The sequence below is a fragment of the Rhineura floridana genome, chromosome 8 (assembly GCF_030035675.1).
Source record: "Rhineura floridana isolate rRhiFlo1 chromosome 8, rRhiFlo1.hap2, whole genome shotgun sequence".
Classification (NCBI taxonomy): Eukaryota; Metazoa; Chordata; class Lepidosauria; order Squamata; family Rhineuridae; genus Rhineura; species Rhineura floridana.
In genome coordinates, this window is record NC_084487.1 from 52,647,335 (window position 1) to 52,671,755 (window position 24,421).

A 24,421-nucleotide genomic window follows, 5' to 3' on the forward strand; every position below is an offset into this window, starting at 1 on the left:
GCTGAGCAGCCTCCATCAGCACCCTCCAAAGGAGACAAAAACTTATGGAATCCAAAATTCGGTGTGTCTTCTGTTCCTGTCCTGCTTCTGTTTCAAGAGGTCTTACAGTCCGAGTGGGATCAACCTCTTAATTCCCAATGGATAGCTTCCGAGGCCAACAAGTATTACTCTTTGAATCTTGGCCGCATATGTGTTCCAGTCACAACAAAGAAGCAAAATTTCTAGATATTCTAGATGACTATTCCCTAGACCAGTTGGTCATGGAACCGACCAGAGGGACGACAACCCTGGACTTAATCCTCAGTGGGGACCGGGACCTGGTGTGAGATGTAAGTGTTGTCAAACCGATTGGGAGCAGTGACCATAGTGCTATTAAATTAAACATACATGTAAATGGCCAGTTGCCAAGAAAATCCAACACAGTCACATGTGACTTCAAAAGAGGAAACTTCACAAAAATGAGGGGATTGGTAAAAAAAAAAAGCTGAAAAACAAAGTCCAGAGGGTCACATCACTCGAAAATGCTTGGAAGTTATTTAAAAACACTATATTAGAAGCTCAACTGGAGTGCATACCACAGATCAGAAAAGGTACCGCCAGGGCCAAGAAGATGCCAGCATGGTTAATGAGCAAAGTCAAGGAAGCTCTTAGAGGCAAAAAGTCTTCCTTCAGAAAATGGAAGTCTTGTCTGAATGAAGAAAATAAAAAGGAACACAAACTCTGGCAAAAGAAATGCAAGAAGACAATAAGGAATGCTAAAAAAGAATTTGAGGAGCACATTGCTAAGAACATAAAAACCAACAACAACAAATTCCATAAATACTTTCAAAGCAGGAGACCATCTAGGGAGGCGATTGGACCCTTGGATGATAAGGGAGTCAAAGGTGTACTAAAGAACGATAAGGAGATTGCAGAGAAGCTAAATGAATTCTTTGCATCTGTCTTCACAGTGGAAGATATAGGGCAGATCCTTGAACCTGAACTAACATTTGCAGGAAGGGATTCTGAGGAACTGAGACAAATAGTGGTAACGAGAGAGGAAGTTCTAGGCTTAATGGACAATATAAATACTGACAAATCACCGGGCCCAGATGGCATCCACCCGAGAGTTCTCAAAGAACTCAAATGTGAAATTGCTGATCTGCTAACTAAAATATGTAACTTGTCCCTCAGGTCCTCCTCCGTGCCTGACGACTGGAAAGTGGCAAATGTAACGCCAATCTTCAAAAAGGGATCCGGGGGGATCCCGGAAATTACAGGCCAGTTAGTTTAACTTCTGTCCCTGGAAAACTGGTAGAAAGTATTATTAAAGCTAGATTAACTAAGCACATAGAAGAACAAGCCTTGCTGAAGCAGAGCCAGCACGGCTTCTGTAAGGGAAAGTCCTGTCTCAGTAACCTATTAGAATTCTTTGAGAGTGTCAACAAGCGGGACTTCTGGGAAGGGTTGCTTTGTCTGTGCTGCTTCTGAGTCAGCTCTCGTCTCAGAAGAAGCTTTTTCAGCTTTAAAATCAGTCAGAACGCTCTTTTTGACTGATAAAGATCTTCTTCCAGTCAGGGAGAAACGTAAGAGATTAACCACAAAGCCTGTTTTTGTGGGGAGGACTGGATTTCATTTATTTATGAGAGAAGGTTCAAACTGCAATGCCGGATGGACTTTCATCAAGCTCTAGCTGATTATAGCGACACGTTTTATCTTTTCTTCAAAGAAAAACGCACTTTAACAGGCAAATAAGCATCCTTCTTTCTATTTTCTTTTTTCATTTGGTTTTAATTGGTGCAGCTAAAAAGAGATTTGTCAATGAATCAGCTGTGAAGAACTCCTAGGAGAGGTATGGCTTTTCTCTTTCACTTTCGAAATTAAGGTGGAAAGAAATCAAAAAAGCTTATCTTTGTTTTTATAGCAAAAAGCTGTCCTGGAGGTGCATTCTAAAGATATCAACGGAAGAGGGATTTCTATTTCGAGGAGGGGGGGGGATTTTTTTTTGGTTTATTTCATTTTGACGAATCTGCTTGTTCACGACGCCACTAATTGTTTTGATGTTGGGAACTAAGTTTGTTTTGTATTCCTGAACTCATAGAGATAAGGCAGGCTGTACTGTCTACACTGATATTAGCAAGCCTCGAATATTAACCCAATTGTGGCTGAAATAATTTTTGTTTCTGTGGTTTTAAGAATGACAACCAGGAAAGTGAATGAGACCATGGAAGAAATTATGTTTCAGAAAATAATGGGTGAGATTGAGATAATGAAACAAACCCTGCGACAGGGAAGACAGGAGATGAAAATTGAATTTAACAAAATGACGCAGGAGCTTAAAGAAATAGGGGATTCTCTGAGAGAGGAGTTTGATGGGATTGGAGATGAGAAAAGAAAAATTAAAGGGAAGCTACAAGCCCTGGAGATCGGAACTAATGTGAAATTGGAAAAAGATTTGGAGATTATGGATGTTAGAAATAAAGTTTACTGTTTGGAATTCAACGTTGTCTCTGAAGAAATTAATGAAGATTTTGGTGGTAAAGTTATCAATGTCTTGGATAACTTTCTGGACTGGAATGATGTGATAGAGTTTGATATAGAAAAAATCTATGGTGTTGGCTATAGATATGTGACAGTGGAGAAACTCTTAAGAGATGAGCCAGTGCATTTTGTAAAAAAGAAGAACAGAGATATGACTTTGCAGCAATATTTCAGCAACATATTCAGAATTCTTGACTGGAATGATGTGATGGAGCTTGACATAGAAAAAACTTATGGAATTAACTACAAATGTGTGATAGAGCAGAGATGCACCCAGAGCAGAGATGTGACTTTACAACAATATTTCAGCAACATATTCAGAAGTGATGGTAAGGACATATTTGTGATGGGGGAAATTCCCATCAGACTCTTGTTATATGACTATGGCTATGACAGCAAGATCATCATGGGATACGGATAATGGATGAATGGATACTGAAACCACTGGATTTAACAGGACTATTGAAGATGGAAGATGGAATTAATATTGATAATGGAAGAATGGTTATAGAAATTATTGGACCTAACAGATTTGACGAGATGGATTAATCGATATGTTTATTTGGATTATGGCTATGACAACAAGATTATTATGGGATACTGATAATAGAAGAATGGCTACTGAAATTACTGGACTTAACAGGATTATTGAAGATGGAAGATGGAATTAATATAGATAATGGAAGAATGGCTATTGAAATTATTGGGCCTAACAGATTTGAATCAGATGGATTAAGCGACATATCTATTTGGAGAAAAGTTGAAAGATATATCTCTCAAGGAATTGAAACCTCTCTTTGACTTTTTGTGGAAAGAATAAAGTAATGTTTATGAGGTTTGATGATTAATTAAGATAACTACTGGAGGAAAGTGATTTTATAATATAATTTTAGAGATAGGACTGTTATACATTGTAGACCTATAACTGATCTGCGACAAATCGGAAGTCAACATTTTATTTTATTGTTTAATTGTTTTTGTTTTGTTTTGTTTTTTGTCCTTGATTTTATTGTATAATTGTTTTTGTTTTGTTTTGTTTTTTGTCCTTGATTTTATTGTATAATTGTTTTTGTTTTGTTTTGTTTTTTGTCTTTGAAAATCTGAATAAATATTAATGAAAAAAAGGAGAGTGTCAACAAGCATATATATAGAGGTGATCCAGTGGACATAGTGTACTTAGACTTTCAAAAAGCTTTTGACAAGGTACCTCACCAAAGACTTCTGAGGAAGCTTAGCAGTCATGGAATAAGAGGAGAGGTCCTCTTGTGGATAAGGAATTGGTTAAGAAGCAGAAAGCAGAGAGTAGGAATAAATGGACAGGTCTCCTAATGGAGGGCTGTAGAAAGTGAAGTCCCTCAAGGATCGGTATTGGGACCTGTACTTTTCAACTTGTTCATTAATGACCTAGAATTAGGAGTGAGCAGTGAAGTGGCCAAGTTTGCTGACGATACTAAATTGTTCAGGGTTGTTAAAACAAAAAGGGATTGCGAAGAGCTCCAAAAAGACCTCTCCAAACTGAGTGAATGGGCGGAAAAATGGCAAATGCAATTCAATATAAACAAGTGTAAAATTATGCATATTGGGGCAAAAAATCTTAATTTCACATATACGCTCATGGGGTCTGAACTGGCGGTGACCGACCAGGAGAGAGACCTCGGGGTTGTAGTGGACAGCACGATGAAAATGTCGACCCAGTGTGCGGCAGCTGTGAAAAAAGCAAATTCCATGCTAGGGATAATTACAGCCGATATCATAATGCCGTTGTATAAATCTATGGTGCGGCTGCATTTGGAATACTGTGTACAGTTCTGGTCGCCTCATCTCCAAAAGGATATTATAGAGTTGGAAAAGGTCCAGAAGAGGGCAACCAGAATGATCAAGGGGATGGAGCGACTCCCTTACGAGGAAAGGTTGCAGCATTTGGGGCTTTTTAGTTTAGAGAAAAGACGGGTCAAAGGAGACATGATAGAAGTGTATAAAATTATGCATGGCATTGAGAAAGTGGATAGAGAAAAGTTTTTCTCCCTTTCTCATATTACTAGAACTCGTGGACATTCAAAGAAGCTGAATGTTGGAAGATTCAGGACAGACAAAAGGAAGTACTTCTTTACTCAGCGCATAGTTAAACTATGGAATTTGCTCCCACAAGACGCAGTAATGGCCACCAGCTTGGATGGCTTTAAAAGAAGATTAGACAAATTCATGGAGGACAGGGCTATCAATGGCTACTAGCCATGATGGCTGTGCTGTGCCACCCTAGTCAGAGGCAGTATGTTTCTGAAAACCAGATGCCGGAAGCCTCAGGAGGGGAGAGTGTTCTTGCACTCAGGTCCTGCTTGCGGGCTTCCCCCAGGCACCTGGTTGGCCACTATGAGAACAGGATGCTGGACTAGATGGGCCACTGGCCTGATTCAGCAGGCTCTTCTTATGTTCTTATGTTATAGTTATAGTTGTTATGTTATACTTACATTGGTTTCTAAATCTCTCCTTCCCAAAATAAGGGGATTCTCACCTCAAAGATGTCTCTGAACACAGAATTGACTATGCTCTTTGTAAGATTCATGATGATTCAGCATATTCAGGTAGAGCTTCCTGTATGGTCTTCCTGTTTGCTTGGGCTGCGTGGTCTGGCTAGATGATCTGCTGGATAGCCGTGATCCTGATCCTGAATGGCTACGAAAGTCTCATTTGAAGCCTCACCACCAGATTGCTTTTGTGGCAGATGCCACCCTTGATGCTACATAAGTTTCAGCCAGGGCCATGTCTGCAGCTATTGTCGGCCATCGCACTCTCTGTCTCCGACACTGGAATGCAAACAATACTGCTTGGGTGAATTTGGTTACTGCTCTGTATATTGGCTCCAAATTGTCTGGTGAGGTGGTTCTGAAAGACATTTTGGTGGATCCTTGTGAGAAATGCAAACCTTTCTTAGCCACTCTCCAGAGGGAGGATGGAAGACCTTTCCATCAAATTATGACTTACCAGAAAAACTAGTCTTTTTGTTCCTTTCCTCAGGGGCACTCCTTTGGCAGAGAGAGATATTTTGTCAATCTTGGCACAAACCTCATTTTCAGGGTCAGTCTGGCAACAAGCTGGCTGCTATTTTTGCTGAATGGGGAGACCAGGCAAATCTGCAGTACTGATGCCATTCCCATTGGTGGCCATCTGCTACTTTTTGCCAAAGCATGGACAGATCCTGGCTCATCATCATGTACAAATCACCCTTGATGTATTGGGCCAGCACGGCTTCTTAATCAAGAAAAGAGCCACTTGGTTCCATCACAAAGGCTCCAGCATCTGGAAGCCATGTTGGACACCATTCATGGGATTGTCACCCATGGAATGAGTAGACACAGTTCATCAGATGACGGAGCATCTTTGAGGCCTTCAGTTGGTAGATCTGATGATATTGACCAAGGCCTTTTTGTGTCTACAGTTCAGATTGTACCATAGTCAAGGCACCACACACGTTTACTTCAATTGATGATTCTTCCATTTCGGGCAGACATTGCAAGGTTCAGCCATCAGAGTACTACAGATCTCAGAAGCTCTCAACCTCTCCCTGGTATGGTGGACTTGTTGGGACAATTTGGTGAACAGTACACCCTTCCCAGACCCTCTTCAAATGTCTGTCACCACTGACACCAGTCTGCCAATTGGGGGCCCTATTGCAGTGGTCAATTCATGCAGGGGACTTTGTCACAGGAAGGCCATGCACAGCATAAACTGGTTGGAGCTGCAAGCAACACAGCTGGTGCTCCTTCATTTCCACAATCTGTTTGATTGAACATTGGATCATGTTCTTCTGCAGACAGATAATACCTGTATGAAAGCACATGTGAACCATCGGGGCAATCATTCTTGGAGTCTACAAGCAGAATAAACTCTTCTGTTCAATTGGGCAGAAGTCAACTTACATTCCTTCCTGGTAGAGCACATGAGTGGGGAGCTGAATGTACAGGTGGACTGGTTGAGTCGGCAACAAGTTGCTCTGTGGGAGTGAAAGCTGCATCCCAGAGTATTTCTTCAGCTACAACACAGGTTCAGGGCAATCCAGATCTACTTGTTTGAATCCCTGATTAACTCTCAGCTGCCCCAATATATCTTGAGGTTTCAGGACCGCATAGCGGTGGTGATGGATACATTGATGACTCTGTGGCCATGCAGCCTTCTTTATGCATTTTCACCAGTGCCGTTGATCACCAAGGTTCTTCACAAGCTATGGCTAGAACAAGCACAACTGTTGTTCGTGGCACCCCACTGGCCATGCCGCCCATAGTTCTTTGATCTCCAGTGCCTTTCAGTGGAACCTCCCTGGGAGTTGTCCCTCCAGCCAGGCCTAATGTCTCAGGGTCCCCTTTGGCATCCAGACCAGGGATAGTTGAAGTTAATGGCCTGGCATTTGAGCAGCGACATCTGAGTCATGTGCATCTAGATGCTGCTGTCATTGACACTATCTTGGCTTTTCATCACTCTTCTATGACAAGGATTTATCAGAGCATTTGCTGTCTGGTGTTTGGGTTGCAAAGTTCTTCCCTCTGAGGCTACTGTCCAGCATCTTCTTGGGTTTCTCCACTCTGGATTACAGATGGGTCTGAGGCCTAATACCTTACGGCACCAGGCATCCACTATTTCATCTATCTTGTCATCAAATACGTTTTTCCCTTGGGTACTCATCCGCTAGTTACTCATTTCCTCAGAGGGGCGGTACAATCTTGTCCTCCTGTTCTGCATCGTTTTCCCAAATAGAATTTACAGTGCATTTTGCAGGTGTTGCAGCAACCGCCATTTGAACCCCTATGGTCTGTTCGCCTCTGCCTCATATCTTATAACATTCTTTTTTTGGTTGCTGTCACCTTGGCATGGAGAGTTACTGAGTTGGGGGCTCTCTCCGTAGCTAGGAACTACTGCATTTTTCATAAGGACTCAGTTTTGCTCTGAGTGGATCTGACATTCATCCCAAAGATGTATAGTGCATATCACCGAATGCTACCATATTTCTGTCCCAATCCAGTCCATCTATGAGAAAAGGCCTGGCATTCTTTGGATGTTCACTGTGCACTGAACGTTTAGATTTCTCTAACGTGGGATTTTAGGCTGGCAGACTCTTAATTTGTATATTTTCACCCCCGTTAGGGAAGATGGTTTCCTCATCTACCTTGGCTCATTGGTGTGTGCTTGCATAGTGCTAGCTTATGATTCTTTGCACTTACCAGCTCCATAGGGGATTTCTGCTCATTCTACCAGGTTGGCTTCGGCCACGGCAGCTTTTGTAGCTAATGCCCCATTGCTGGATATCTGCCAAGCTGCGGCCTGGTCCTCAACTTCTGCTTTCGTCAAACGTTATAAAATTGACTTGTATGCTTCTGCTGATGCCTCTTTTGGCAGACAAGTTTTGCAACAGGTGGTTTCATAATTGCCTCTTTGTGCCCACCCTACTTGGTCTGCTTAGGTACATCCCATGTGATGAGCTCAGACCCAGGAAAATTGACCATTAGTCTTACTTGAAAGGTGGTTTTCCGGGGTCTGAGACCATCATGGCCCTTCATGTTCTTGTCAGTGATCGCCTAACTCTTGCTCTGTTTTCTCTCGTGGTAGATGGATTGTTGGGAAGTGTCTGTTCGGTTGATGCTTTAGTTATGATACTTTTTAACCTTTTTTTGGCTCTTGATATTTGTATTAAATTGTTGGTTTGTTTTCATCTTTGGTTTTCTGGTTCATGATTTCTTCTATATCTGTATACTGTTGCTGTTTGTCCTTCAGTCTTGTCATGAAATGGACTGGAGTGGGACTGGAAGGGGTGTTGCACTACTCAACTTCTTGCATTTCCTGCCTTCAGACAATAGGTGGCACTAATAATTCTAAAGAAGCAGTTACATAGCTTGGGGTACATCTTTGTCATTAGAGGCCTAAGTCACCTCGGTGGCTAGGAGTACCTTTTACCAGTTTCATCTAGTATGCTACAGCCATAACTGGATCTGGATAACTTGGCCATTGTAGTCCATGCATGGGTAACTTTGAGACTGGATTACTGCAATGCACTCTATGTAGGGCTGACCTTGGGCCTGGTCCGGAAGCTCTAGTTGGTGCAGAATGCAGTGGCCAGACTGCTGGTGGGAGCAGACGGCCAATAGCTTTTACACCTAAAACATCTGCACTGACTGCCTATATTCTACCAGACCAGGTTCAAGCCCTGAACAGCTTGGGTCCATGATACCTTAAGGACTACCTGAGCTCTTATTTCCTAGCCCAGTCACTAAGATCATCCAGATAAGTGCCATTAGTTGTCACCTGTGTTACAGTGGCCTGACTGGCCTCAACCAGAAGTCAGGCATTTAGCATCACTGATACCATACTGTTGAACACTGTTATAGCAGAGATTCGGCAGGTATCTTCATGTTTGACTTTCAAGTGTCTCTTGAAGACCTGTTTGTGCCAACACTCCTATGCAGCTGTTAAAAATGTTTTTGGATAGACAGTCATTTTAATGATTGTTTTGTATTGCTTTTAAAGATGTTTATGTTGCTGTACACTGCCTTTACGTTTTGCAAGAGAGTATTATATAAATAAATGCAAATAAATAAAATGTTCCCATACAGTGCATTTGCTACTCCTCATTCATCTTGTAATAATTATTTTCCTAGAGAAAAGTGTAAGGAGTTATAATTACGTTCTGCAGTTGGAGTCAACTAGGTTGGACCTCAGGCCTACGTGCAGGGACTCAGAGGTTAGACTCTCCCCCCAAAAAACTACCCAGAGAACAACAAATAATATAGGCAGTGACAAACTGGCTCCATGTCTATAAGCCAAGTGTAGGGAACCTTTGGCTTTCCAGATGTTGCTGAACTACAACTCCCATCAGCCCCAGCAAGCACTGCCAATGGCCAGAGATGGTGAGAGCTAGCAATATCTGGAAAGCCAAAGATTATCCACACCTGCTGTAAACACTGACACAGGCCAGTGTGAGGGTGTATCAGAGTTGGAAATCAAGATCATAAAAATACAACTAATTTTTATTGAGTACAAAGCAATGCATATGCCCACAAGGCTACCATAAAATTCAGAATAACTGTCCACAAGTCATTGGAAGGCCTGTGGACCAGACCAGTTGGTCGTTACGTAGAAAAAGGGGGTCAAAGACCAGAATGCTGAAGTATTTTATAGAAAACTGGTTTTATTGCAAGATTTTTTTCAAAGAAGCCCAAACTGGTTTTATTGCAGAATATTTTTCAAAGAAGCCCAACACATTTCAGCCTGTAATCACAGGCCTTCATCAGGGGATAATGAACTTTTACAATGGTTAACTGAACAATTTTGGTCCTGTATTGTACTGATAACAATCCTCTTCGCAATAAAACCAGTTTTCTATAAAATACTTCGCATTCTGGTCTTTGACCCCCTTTTTCTACATATTGAATTGGATGCTCACCACTCTTTATCTACAGACCAGTTGGTCGGCCTGCAAGGTATCCTGGGCCAGGGCATGCAGATGGAGACCCCTAGCGTTAAGCTGCACTACTCCTGGCCAGAGCTGCAGGCCGTTGCTGTTTCGGACTGGTGTACCGCCCTTTGAAATAGTTGTAAGTTCAGACAAGATGGATTGCCTTTCCTGGATATATTTTCTTAATTAATGTTAGTTGCTATTTAATTTAATTTTTTGTACAATGTATTGCTTTATTGATGTATTGCCTTGTTGATGTATTTTTATATTTGTGTTTACTTTTTCTGTAAGCCGCCTTGAGGGCCGTTTGGCCAAAAGGCGGGGTATAAATAAACATTAACATAACATAACATAATATCGTCCACAAGAGAGGAATATAATGACCAACCCAAGATGGCTTGTTGCAGCCAGTAGTGCACCTTACTTACTTACTTATTTAATGAAAATATTTGTATACTGCTATTTCGGTAAAAACATCAAAGCTGTTTACAACACATTAAAAACAACAGCCATAGAATAAAAAACATTAAAAATACAATAAAACAAACCACAGCTGTTGCCTTCAGCAAAAGGTGATTGCCAATCCTCTGATCTTGAGGCAGAAGCAAGCCATGGACCTTTTTGGGTCAATCATGGGAAAACTTTCCCAATGGAACAGATACACCATGCTGCAGACTGTTGTCCAGGGAATTCTTATTCAAAGTCTGTCAACTTCAGTTGACACAGCTGAGGCTAATTGTATCAGATGTTTTCACTCACTTCCTGCTTTTCTTTTCCCTTTCTACAACCTCCCTTTCTCTGCTTGTGCTTGAATCTTCCATTCCCCGCACTTGAAAAAATTGGTTGATGACCTCATGGAACTCTTGTATTAATTCTTCAGCTTTCTGGGTAACACCTGTGTAAAATGACTTTGTAAGTATCTGGGTGAAAGAAGAAGTCTCCGTGGTAGATGGAACAAAGTCATTACCTTTATCCTACTTTTCTAATACCCATGACCATCCAGCTTTAATATCTCTCAATTGTTCTCTTGTCCTCTGCCCCTGACATACACAGTGCTCCTTTTGCTCCTTCCAAATTCCGCCTAGTCTGCATGACCTTTCTTAATTTAGTTCAAATTTTAGCTTGTTAGCTATCCAAACTTTTTTGTGTATCCTATCCCTCTCTATGTTTTTGTTAACTGCAAGCATAAGCAAAAAGCTTCACACAGATACAGAGCAAAGTTTTGCTCAGATCAAGCCAGCTTTGGTCAGTCAGTCCAAATTAACCATACCTTCACATCAGCACCTTTGCTGGCATGGGCATGCTGGGGCTCATCAGAGCTAATTCTTCTACAGCATCCTTTCTTCTTTTTAAAAATGTTCCAAGTCAGGGAGTGGATGGCTAGGCATGTACCTGGTTATAAATGTTCATTTTATTATTTCTACTTTAAAAATATTTCTTTATACAAAAAAAGTGCTTATTGCCAAGTAAAAGTGTTTAGCATCAGGGCATCAGAAGCACACTCTGTTTTTTTCCTGTAGTAATGATAATGCTACAATTTAAGTGAGTCGTAAAATGTGAAACTGCACATGCTTAAAGTATTATTGTATCATCATCATCACCAGAGCTGGTGCACTGATTTTTGTTTGTTTCTCTAACATAGGAATCAGGGCCAGCATCAGACAGCAACCAGGTTGGGCTGAAGAGCCCCTCCTTAGGGTGGGTGAGTCAGCTCCTGACCCTGCCATAGATTGTGAGAGGGAGCTCCCAGGCACCCCTCTACCGCACAGGCCCGTGACACCTACCTGCATGCCCCTCCTACCTCTCCCTTGACATAAATGGTGATTGCACTGTGGGCGCAAGCATGCCATCAACCAAGATGGTGGCTGAGGTTTCCCTAAGGGGCTGATGCCCCTGCTGCCATCTTGGTTGATGACGGGGATGGCAGTGGAGGCATCGGCCCCTTAGAGAAGCCTCGGCCGCCATCTTGGTTATTATTATTATTATTGTTGTTGTTGTTGTTGTTTTTGTTGTTAATTAAATTTCTATACTGCCCCATAGCCAAAGCTTTCTGGGCGGTTTACAACATAGAAATCAATATACAATATATAATACACAATTCACAATTAAAAGGGAAAAGAATGCATCACATTTTAAATAAACATAAGTAAACAATAAATCTCAACAATATACATAACATAATAACAGAATAAATAAAACAAACCAAACATAGCAATTATAACAGTATCTACAACATATTCTCCAATGTCCCATTGTGCTTCTCCCCACCTAGCCCCATCTTCCATAACCTATAGCACTATAAACATTTCTTCCATTGTCTTCTTTCTCCGAAACAACCCCAAGATGAAGCCAAGTGCGATGCTAGGTGCGCACTTGGTGTCGCACTTGGTGTCGCACTTGGCGCAACGCCGAGGCGCTGCCTCAGGCAGCTCTTCCCCTTCATATACCTGGAGCAGAAGACACAAAATGAAGGCAGGGTAGGTAAGTGGCAACAGCTGCAGCAGCACCCAGAGGCCTTCCTGCCACCACCCGGAGTCCTGGTTGATGGCAGGCATGCATGCACAGTGCGGGCAGCATTCACCAAGGGAAAGGTAGGTAGGTAGGTGTGGCGTGTGTGTGCTGGGGCCCGGGGCAGGCTGAGGCCCAAGGGCTCTGGCATGCTTGGCGCCAGCCCTGCCAGGAATGTAGAAGCATTTTTAAATGGAATGGTGAAAGGAGTGGGGGAAGGTGGGAAGAGAAGAGAAATGCTAATAATAATATTAAGTCCAATGTCTAAAATTACCTACTACACTATTGATTGGAAGGGGAACTGGAAAGTAAGAGAGGGAAGCGGGGTAAGGGAGAAAAGAAAAGACATGAAATATGATATTTGGATGAGTGTTGTGGAAGAAAAGCAAAAGGACAGCCAAAAAGGCAGTAGAGCTGGTGTCAAGGCTGGGCCGTGGGCAGCAGCCCAAGATGAGCTGGGAATCGGGGCAGGAATTTTGCCAGGAGATCAGAGTCAGGAGACAAGCCCAGTCAGGACTAAAGGATAAATAAGGAGGTATGATCGAAGAGCAAGCCAGAAGCCAAGATTAAAGAGCAAGTCAGGATTGAAAGACAAAACAGGAGACAAGCTGGAAGTCAAAACCAACCAAAGGATATGGCTCAGGAAGACCATGTTTCTCAGACAAGGCTCAACTGGAACTAGAAGGCTTCATATTCCTTCCTATCCAGGAAGATACCGTGGTCTTTCTGATGGCATGCAAGGAATCTTTGCAGCTTATGGATAGCTGACAGAGAGTCAAGGCAAATAAGAGACTGCAAATTGTTAACCTTCCAGGCCTTTAGCTGCAAGTCTCTGGTATGATGTATGTAGTCTTAAAATATGGATGTGAACTTTGCTCTTTTAATGTCATTAGGAATCTAGCCATTAATATATCTGTGGAATACCAAGGAGAACAAATCTACTATGATTATGTAATATTCACTCTCTTATCCTGTGATAAATTTCAAGGACACAATTGATATAATTGTTAAAATCATCTGTAAAGGTCTCAGCAATGCTAGCTGCTTAGCACTGATGTTGGTGCCATTTGATTAAAGACTGAATGCTGTGGTTGTCTGCTTCCAGTATATCATGACAATATGTGTTATGATGCGCCAGCTTTACAAAAGAACCATTTTGTCAATTCTTAGTTAATTTTTTAATGTTTTTCAGGGATGTAGTTATCAAATTACTTCAATTTGAAGCATCCACTAATGTGGCAGATAATAAAGGGTATTTTCCTATACACTTGGCTGCTTGGAAAGGAGATGTAGAGATTGTGAAGATTCTTATCCATCATGGGCCATCACATTCCAGAGTGAATGAACAGGTGACGTTATTAAATATCTTTGTTTATGCCTTCAGGAAATGCAAGTAAGTATCTTTTTGTTCTTGCATATATGGACTGATTCATGAAATTCCTTAATGCTTAAAAATTTCCATGGTAGGGAATAAGGATGGTTGTTTCTGTGGAGCTATATGGATAGGCAATTGATTTTAAAAGCATTTAAAATTGGCAGACATCAGCATCTAAAACAGTTCTTACCCTTATTAGTATTGTATTGTATTAAGCATAGCCTTGTTTCTTGACAGCTGTCATGACTATTGAGACAATAGTACTATTCAGTAGCAGATGACCTCCTGACAGTTGAGTCACTGCTGCTTACCAGGAAGGCGAGGGGCAAAGCAGTGGGGAATCTGGCATGTGCAAATGCACTGGCAAAGGTAATCTGGCATTTCCTGCTGGTGTGTTTCCATTGCATCCACCTCCCTGCCACTTTGCTCCTCTTGTTCCCAGTAAACATAGAAACTCAGCTGTCAAGAGGCTAGGAGAGCTCTGCTGCCCCACCTTGCCATCCATTACTGGTACTATCACTGTATTATGGAATAGTAGTAAGGTCTGCTACTTCTGAATTCTGTAGATTGCTTTGCTACAGAGAAGCAGTGTAGTCCTATTGTTCTGTTAAAGGTTTTGTATCCCTTGCATGATTTCAGCCTAGGAAATATGATGTCATGTTGTTGCTATCCCCATAAGCTTTTAAAACCAAGAATTCTAAAAACAAAGAACACATTGGTGATTTTGTACATCTTTAAAGGCCTCTGGGCTCCGCTGTATATTTTAAACTACTTCACAGCCTAGTGGCTGCCTTTCTTGAAATGAGATATGATGTCCCAAATCTATATTGTACTCTTGTGTTTTTAGAAGATATTTATTAACAGAATATGTGATTAGAGTATTGCCATTATCTATCTTGTATGTACATGATTTCCTGGTCAATATAATCTACTTTTGCAAGAACAAATACAGTAAGGCCCCACTCATATGGTGGGTTACATTCCAGACCCCCTCCAAAAAGTGAAAATCACCAAAAAACAGAACTCCATCAATAAAATGGCGCCCAACGCTTAGCTGCTGAGTGCGTTATGTCAAAAAACACCATAAAAGCGAAACAAGCACTGTATGAGTGAGACCTTACTCTAATTGAAAACCGCTGTATTAGTGGAACGTCAAAAAGCGGGGCCCTACTGTATCTTGATTACTGCATTCAATCTAATAGAAAGTCTGCTGTACAGCCTATCCAGTGCAATCCCACAAAGTATGAAGACAGACTTAGTAAACCACGAATTCTTACTGGCTTCTTCTTGTTCCATTATTTTGGATCCTTATATGGAAAATGTTCCAGAAACACTCATCATCATCATCATCATCATCATCATCATCATCATCAATACTATCTTTAGAGATTTCCAGAAAGGCAGGAATTATGCTTATATAAAATCTTATCAGACTTGATAGGATAGATGAAAGAGATTAAAGTTTGTTCACAAAAAAACAATACCAAAATACACATTAAGAAATAGCAGTGTATTACACAGAAAATGTCTGTGTGAACACTGAATGCACTCTATATAGCTTTTTGTCACAGAACTGATGTAAGGTATGTACAAAGATTTTAATATACTGGTTTATAAATCTTTTTTTTCTTTTACATTTACATACTGTTACAGTAAATAAATGTTTCCTTTCATCACCAAAGTGGAGGGTTTTTTAGTTTTGTTTAGGAGGGAGAGCTATGAAGGCAAGGAAGCAGATCTAATCTTCCCTCTCAAATCAGGATCTGTTCAGGAAGACTTAGTCAAAATTTGAAATAAATGAAAAGGTGCTGAGAAAAGGAATAAATAACATAAAAATGGGTTATCTCCAATGGTGTCCCCCCCCTCATGGAAGACACTTTGATCCAGTGGAGGCATCCATCAGTGGAACAGGGAAGGAGGTGCTTTTTGCAGGTTCCCTCCTCTCTTCAGCCTCCAACCTCCCCCCACCCAGGATTGGGGGATCCTTCAGAACAATGTGGGAGGTGGCATAGGTTGCAAAGGGGGAGGGGGGACTGGCAAAACTGCCTCCCTCACCACTCGTGACATAATCCTCTGCTACAGGTGTGGGGAACCTTTGTTCCTCCAGATGATGCTGTGCTACAACTCCCATCAGCCACAGCAAGCAGAGCCAATGACTAGGGATGATAAGAGTTGTCATTCAGCAACATCTGGAGGACCAAAGGCTCCCCACACCTGCTCTACTGGATCAAAGAGCCCTCCATCAGCAAAGGACACCACTAGATACAACCAATATACTGAAATAAAAGACTTTAAAAAAATGAAAAAAGTTTGAATATGGTTACAGCTTGTCCAGGCTTGTTGATAAAAAGAAGAAAAAAGTGTGGAAAGTGTGGAATTTCCCTTTCAATTATATGCATCAATTATATGTAAAAAAAATAAATGCACGTGTTTCTCTTACTTTTCTTGATGTAGAAGAATATTCATTAGGTATGAACTGATAATTTAACGTTCCCAAACAAGGAAAAGCAAGGTGTGTACCTTCCTTTTGGAATCATCCGTACAGAACTTACATTTTGTTAACAACAAAAATCACAGTAAAATATCAACATAGATCAATATATTTTTATTTAATTGAAACTGTTTGGAGTCTTACTCTAAGTCTCCTTGGCACATAGTTTCAATGCTTCCTTCAGAGATTTTCTTCTACTGCCACATATTTTTAAACTATTAAAAGTAGAATAGCAAGACCATGCTTTTCTGAGCAAGGAACATCTAGGCAATAATATTCCTACCTGAATGAAAAATAAGGAGAAATTATGTGTGAGTTGTGCCTATAGCTGCCCATATCTTGAAACATACTACTTTTTTAGTCTTCTCATTCTTGTTGTATATTCTAGTGGTATTTATTAGTCTCTTTCATACGGAACCTGATAAGAAGGCTACAAGATTTTGCAGATGTTTGATTGTCAAATCATGTGTTGTGGAATTTCAGAATGATGAAATTAGCTCTTATTCCCAGGAATGGCAGAAGAATAAAGCTGCTGTCTTTGCTTTTATGCCTGTAAATGACAATGGAGGCTTCTTCCCTTGAATTATGGCTCACCATGAAGCATATTATCTGAGGCTGCTGGACTGCAGATTCTAACAGCAGAGACATACTGTTGTGCTGGTTCCAGTGCATCTCTACCTCTCTTTTCTGAAAATGCGGGCACCCGACTCTAATCAGACTCCGCCCCTTTTTATTCTTAAAACATTGTCAGATCAGCTCCAGTGCATTTTTAAAACTCATGTTCACTGAGATTTTGCAATTGATTGGTAGAGCGACCCCTTTGACTTCCAGGTGTGGCCAATGGAAACACTTTGCTGTAGGCTCAGGCAGAGATGGTGATTGGCCCAGTGCTTTGCTGTGGACAGTCCTGAATGTCTGAAGGCAGCAATGGAGAAGGGAGGTGTGGCGAGCAGAGGTCAGTGTCACTTCAAAATGCAGCCAGAAAAAACATTGTGGCTGCTTTTGAAGTGACTAGTGTGCCCACAGCCTAAAGGAGCTACAATATGTAAACAAGGAGAGGGAGCCGTGGATCAACTGTGTAGAGGTGATGGTGTTTAGTGATGTCTAGGAGTGTGAAATTAGAAAGGAAATATAAGAATATATTCAGGAGGAACCATCAGACCAGTAACTAGGAGGGTACCTTGGGCAGAATAAGAGGATTATGATAGAAATAGTTAAGGGAAGAAATAAAGGAGAAAGAATATATAAATGAAGTTGAAAGATGGCAGGTAATAGGATCTCTTATCGTTGTACAAAAAAATATTTCCACAGAAACAATATTTATTATAGTATTTCAAGACAACATTGTAGCTATTTATATTGGTGTTACCATTATGTACTTTTAATAGAAAGTAAATATCTAGATTATTTATGTAGAAGCTATGTACGATGAACATTGTGTCTAGCGTATGTAATCATTATGAGTGCTATTACAGTGTATTTTGTTTCATCTTGCTTTTATTTTATTTAAGAATTTGAGTAATTATTTTCCTTATGTGATGACATCTTAAATATGTCTATTCATTGACAGAGGTGGCAGTAGTTTTCATTTATTGTCATTTACCTTGAAGGCCTGTTGTCAGGCAGAATGGCGGGAAACACATTTTGTAATTAAATAATAAATAGTAGCTTTTTGTTCTTTTTTAAACATAGAAACATAGGAAGCTGCCTTACACTAAGTCAGACCATTGGCCCATCTAGTTCAATATTGTCAACACTGACTGGCAGTGTTTTTCTAGAATTTCAGACTGGGTTCTCTCCCATCCCTACCTGGAAATGTTAGGGATTGAACCTGGGACCTTCTGCGTGAAAAGCAGATGTTCTAGCACTGAACTATGGCCCTTCCAGAAAGATTAAAATTCTTGATCAGTTAAAGTTATGTGACTTTATAATTAATATAGCAAAATGATGTTGCATTAAACTGAGCTGCCAGCTATCTTAGTTCATATAAATTATATTGATGAAGAGGTCATTTTTTTAAGCAGTAGAAGACATCTGGCTTTGAAAAACTGTCCAATATTAATTTACGAGCAACATAGCTTTTCCAGGTAACAGAGAAACCTCATTGTCACCGTTTATAATTTATTTACATTTTTAAATTATATATAGTTTATTCAGATTTTTAAAATAATCAGAGCATGTATTTTCTTATTCTTTTGGGTACTTTGTCTCTAGCAAACAATATAAAAATCCCATGGACTTCCTTAAGGGAGTTAATTCTTCCATTGGGTCTTAAACTGTTTATCTTTTAATCATATGTAACACATTAGTAATGAAATCTTTACACAAATTTAGGTTCTGACATTAAAGCATATGTAATCCTTACAGTATACAAAGATGGAAATGAGTTTGGGTGCACATCACAGTAAACCTTTCTGATATGCTAACATATGCCTAGAAGGTTTATTTTAAACTGATACGAGAAAGTAGAGGAGGTTTCAACAGTTTCCCTGTTCTCCATCTTTTCTTACTCCTTGTGTGTCTTACTCTGTGCATCTGTTATTTCCTACCTTCCTTATCTCTCTCTCTCTCTCTCTCTCTCTCTCTCTCTCTCCTCCTTGCTCTCTACTTTCCCTTCCTCTTTTTTTCCTTTTCTGTTTCTTAGGGTCAACTCAGCAGTTGCAGTAGAACTGCAACAGAGGTGTTTTACCAATGACACTGAAACTAGATTGAAATTGACTAGACACTCACAGTTTTAGTCAGTTTCAATCTGCATCTTGAGTCCCAGGTAATGTCTTTCCCAATTTTCTTGCAACATGCTATTCCATTACTTCTGCACTAGTTTTTTTCCCATGTACATTGAATTAGGTAAAATATATTGCCTAATTTCAATGTGTGCTTTTTCAGGTGCATCTTATGTCCCTTCTAATTACACACATCTTACAAGCCCCTGTATCTACATAAGGCAGTAAAGTAGCTCACTGACTGTTTGAAGCATATGGTTATGCACGCATGGCTTATGGTATACTCATTGTGCTTGTGGCTGAAACTATGTTCCATTATGTTTTGGACAGGTGGATTACTTGTTTGTTTGGTAGTGACCTCTGTGTCAAAATATATATTCATTTAAAATACAGCTAGGTTGAGAAATGTGGAGTCAAGCTAATTCCTGGTAATTCTATTACAGGTAATACCCATTCTGTTTAGGCAAGTAAGTAATGATAACCAGGTGGAAATGACAGAACTTAAAAATAACATTTGCTAGCATATAATTTACTAGCATATTATTTGCCATGAATTTCCACTGCTATATGAAGAAAAAGATAGGTTGACATTTTTGTTCATAGAGCTGCTCTGATGAATTTAAAATGTGGTCCATGTATAGAATATGGCATTGGATTCATCCATTTTCTGCATTCTGTTGGTCCTAGGAAATAGTAACTGATCACTTTGGTTGCCTTATAACTGTTCACTATTGCTCCCACTGTTCAGTTTCACTGCACTCTGCCTAGGCTACTAGCAGTGGTATCTTAGTGGTAGACTTTGTAGGGAGAAAAAGTAATTATATAAAGGACAATTATGTTCAGTCCCACATACCTGCCTCTGCCAATTTATGTCCATCCCTTAAAATACACGTTTGTCAACAAAACTGATTAGTACAAATATTTTCTCATTCTTTGGCAGTCCACCCATCCAAATATGTTGTAGTTAAAATATAATTTTCTCTTACTGTGTACTGAAAGGAAGGGTGCATCTGATTCCTCTTCCCTTGAAGTTTTAGCTAAATTCACAATATTAGCTTGATATTCCCCGAAGATACTATCAGCACCTGCAATGTGATATTTCAAGCAAACATTAATTTGTCAGCAATTTTAAACAAATACTGTAGACAGTAATACAGTATTTGGGGGGTGGGGAAGTATGCAGTTGCCAAGCTTTATCATGCACGGCTAGTTCTTACAGTCATTTTGTTTTGAATAAACATTGCTTGTAGTTAAATTGTGTACATGAGTGTTGGTACTATTTTGATAATAGCTTAAATGTTTGAAACTCTATTTTCCAACTTACTTATGTGATTGTTTGTAGTTTAATTTGGTAATGCAAACCACAATAACACTGCATGGAATACATCTGTTCAAATGTATCATTTTTACAGTAGATTTTCAATTTCCATTGCAATATCTGATGTTCTCATATCAAAATCAACTTTGCTTCTCTTTAACAAAAATGAAGTTTTTACATTTGAGAAGGGACACACAGAATAAAATAATTAAAATAAATTTGGTTTACAACAATGCCGTGTGTGAATCTCTCTCTCTCTGTCTATGTATATATTTCATTCATTCTACATTTCTCCACATATAATCCTTTTATCATATACAATATTGGAGCCGAGTTGATTATCCAAGTCTTTTTCAACTTGCCAGGGAAATAAAGAGACAAGACACAAAAGGTTAGATGAACTGGGGCACTTTTATTTATTTATTTATTAAACCTAAAACAGATCTCCACAGAGGAACTAAGGTGCTGGAACTATCTAATAACCAAACTGTGGGTAAGCCAACCCTGCCAAGGACAGGGTAGCCCTCCTTCTATACCCTTCCTAAAGCCTCACCCTTTCAGGTGAGTAGGGAGGCCTTCCTGCTCCACCTCTTCCTGAGTCCCCACAACCCCAAGCAGGTGTTGCAGGTTGGCCCCAAAGGTTAACCCCAAATGACGTTTTGGGACTATATCCTTCACCTTTCAAGGTGTCTAATAGCTAAATTACTTAATAACTTCCCATACGTACCTGCCAATGTGGCCAATTAATCTATCTAATGAATAACCCCCTGCTAAGTACACCCACCACCACATCAGTACAGAGTAGGTGAAAAAAACCTGCTGGCAAGGCCAGTCAGCTGACAAGCAAATAGAACCCTGTAGGAGAATTCTTTCTCCATTGGGATCTTTTGCTGGGGGTCCTTGAATAAATTTGAAGACACAGGCTTGAAGCAAAAAGGTAGGCCTTTATTCTTTACAAGCATATGAACATGCACATGCAGGGTCAGCCTCTAGAAACATCCAGGAGAGACTGCACTGAGGCACTGCGTGCAAGCTTTTTTATAGAGTACAGTTACAGCATGTGACAATGATCTCACCAATCTCATGAGTCCTTGCCCACATAACATCATTCCAAACCAATCAGAAAGCATTAGCTAACTCTAGTGGTGATTCCAAAATTCTGTCCATTTCATAAATGTTACCATTGTCCTACTGTCTCTTCAAGACTAATGAATTTTGGTACTAGTTGGAACAGTTACTACTGTGAATGTTTTCAAGCATACCCAGTACATTCCATATGCCATTGTTTCATTGTTTCTGATCATTCAGGCTGACCCAGGTACATCGGGGAAATTTGGACAAGTTCCCTTGACTTAAGTTTGGGAACTTAACTCAGGGTGTTTGTGAATGTATGAGTACCCCCAGTTCTATTCCTTTGCCATATGGGTTCTTATGTCTTTATACTTTCTCAGAAATCCCTTTTCCTTACTTATAAAATACACAACTCATGAAAGAGGATTTTGTTTAAAACCCCGAGCTACATTGTGAAACCACACAGACTAAGGAAAAAGGTGGATGACTCTGGCTAACTAATATTTTTCAGTCTCAGAAATATAGAGGTAGGCAGGCCACCTCAGATGTACCTTTTTTTTTATGAAAACACACTTATAAAGTTGTAAATTTAATACACTTAATACTGCATTATTAAAATCTCATTATTTTCCCTTCATTAAAACATTTGATTATGCTATAAAACTTTTCTCCTTTAGATGGCATTCAAGAATCAAACATTGGCAGTCCCTACTTCTTTTCACAATATGAATGCTCCTTGATTCCGAACAATAAAGTAATTAATCTCAGCCTAGTCATGTACCGGCCGATTTGGAAAGAAAATAGGGGATCGCTGTGACCTGTTGCCAATGGCAACAGGTTTTTACCTACAAGTCTGAATTAAATATTAAGATTCTGGGCTCTCTGTTAGCCTGAATCTCAGGTCTCCATGATTGTAAAACATATACCCCTTTTAATAATTATGATCATACATGTATGGATATATAAAATTTCCCATTAACCCTATGCAGTCATTCACAAAGTGACCAGCCACTACCTGTAGGGTGAGTAGCCCACAGAATGAAGATGCCAAGAGGGGGCAGGGCAGGGTTAAATAGCCCTTGCATCACCTCCGCCTACCCCCAGTATCAGTGAAGCATGTGTTTGCATGCTGAAGCTGCTTGCTATGCCTCTCCACTCTGAGTGGCCACAAAGGCTGCTTGCCACCACAGCCGCTTCAGATGTCTATTTTACATTTTTAAAGAATATGAAATAATTATCAAGAGTTCTCTATTTAGAAAAATATACTTGTAAAGCAATACTGTTCCTCCAATCCACACTGCTGGAGGGGGTTAGGATGAGGCAGAGGTGACCCTATACCAGGCTGTGCCAGGAGGGGGAGCTTTGCTACTGTGCAGGCCCCTGCCTCACCCACTGAAAGCACAGCTGAGACAGCTGAGGTCCCTGGTAAGTGCTGTAAGGATTGGGACCCCCTGCCTAGCCCTGAATCCAAAGAGAGACTGCAGTCAATCTTGCAATCTTTCTATTTTTTAAAAAAAATATTAGAGGAGATTGGTAGTGGGAAGGGCGTAACGTGCATGTGTAGTTCCTGCTCAGGATGGGAACCTGTGCAGTGAACTGCATGATAGGAGAAAGTTGCCAGATGCCTTCAGAGTGAGAGTCTGCAACTGGCAGAAGGCTGGCCCTCCTTGCGTGTAAGATGGGGGGAATAAATGTGCCATGTGTGAAAGGTATTGAGTGTTCCCAATTCTCTCAGAGACCTACTGGGTAAGTGGTTCAGGTAGGTTTTCTTGTTGGGTCCATATCAGGTGTTCAGAAGGAGTCTTGGTAAGGAGTGTTATGAAAATATGTATATGCAGAGTGATTTAGCAGTCTGAGCTGTGTGTGTGCCAGTGTGTGTATTTACCTTAGAAGCATGCTTTTACTCTGCATTTAGATCACTGAGACTTAGTAAAATAAGAAAAGCTACTTTATTTATAAAAATACATAGTTAATAGGAAAGGCATACCTAGTTCTAACTAACTAACTAAGTATGAGGTGCCATGCCCAGACTTGGATATTGCCCTTATGGCTCAGGAGAGAGAGCAAAGATAAAGATGTCTTCTCTCTCCTTGGACAGTTGAAGAAGACGAAGGAGAGGCAGGTCAGTTTCATATGAACATAAGAACATAAGAAGAGCCTGCTGGATCAGGCCAGTGGCCCATCTAGTCCAGCATCCTGTTCTCACAGTGGCCAACCAGGTGCCTGGGGGAAGCCCGCAAGCAGGACCCGAGTGCAAGAACACTCTCCCCTCCTGAGGCTTCCGGCAACTGGTTTTCAGAAGCATGCTGCCTCTGACTAGGGTGGCAGAGCACAGCCATCATGGCTAGTAGCCATTGATAGCCCTGTCCTCCATGAATTTGTCTAATCTTCTTTTAAAGCCGTCCAAGCTGGTGGCCATTACTGCGTCTTGTGGGAGCAAATTCCATAGTTTAACTATGCGCTGAGTAAAGAAGTACTTCCTTTTGTCTGTCCTGAATCTTCCAACATTCAGCTTCTTTGAATGTCCACGAGTTCTAGTATTATGAGAGAGGGAGAAGAACTTTTCTCTATCCACTTTCTCAATGCCATGCATAATTTTATACACTTCTATCATGTCTCCTCTGACCCGCCTTTTCTCTAAACTAAAAAGCCCCAAATGCTGCAACCTTTCCTCGTAAGGGAGTCGCTCCATCCCCTTGATCATTCTGGTTGCCCTCTTCTGAACCTTTTCCAACTCTAGAATATCCTTTTTGAGATGAGGCGACCAGAACTGTACACAGTATTCCAAATGCGGCCGCACCATAGATTTATACAATGGCATTATGATATCGGCTGTTTTATTTTCAATACCTTTCCTAATTATCGCTAGCATGGAATTTGCCTTTTTCACAGCTGCCGCACACTGGGTCGACATTTTCCTCGTGCTGTCCACTACAACCCCGAGGTCTCTCTCCTGGTCGGTCACCGCCAGTTC

The 24,421-nt window shown here is 40.6% G+C and overlaps 1 protein-coding gene across 2 annotated transcripts in view; it reads left to right on the plus strand.

Moving 5' to 3' along the window:
* Window positions 1–24,421, plus strand: part of LOC133390591 (ankyrin repeat and sterile alpha motif domain-containing protein 1B-like) — a 102,714-nt gene that overhangs the window by 58,140 nt on the left and 20,153 nt on the right. For both annotated transcript variants that reach the window (XM_061639500.1, XM_061639501.1), the window contains exon 3: window positions 13,662–13,818. In XM_061639500.1, the coding sequence (XP_061495484.1) occupies window positions 13,662–13,818 (157 nt within the window). The remainder of the gene's footprint in view (window positions 1–13,661; window positions 13,819–24,421) is intronic.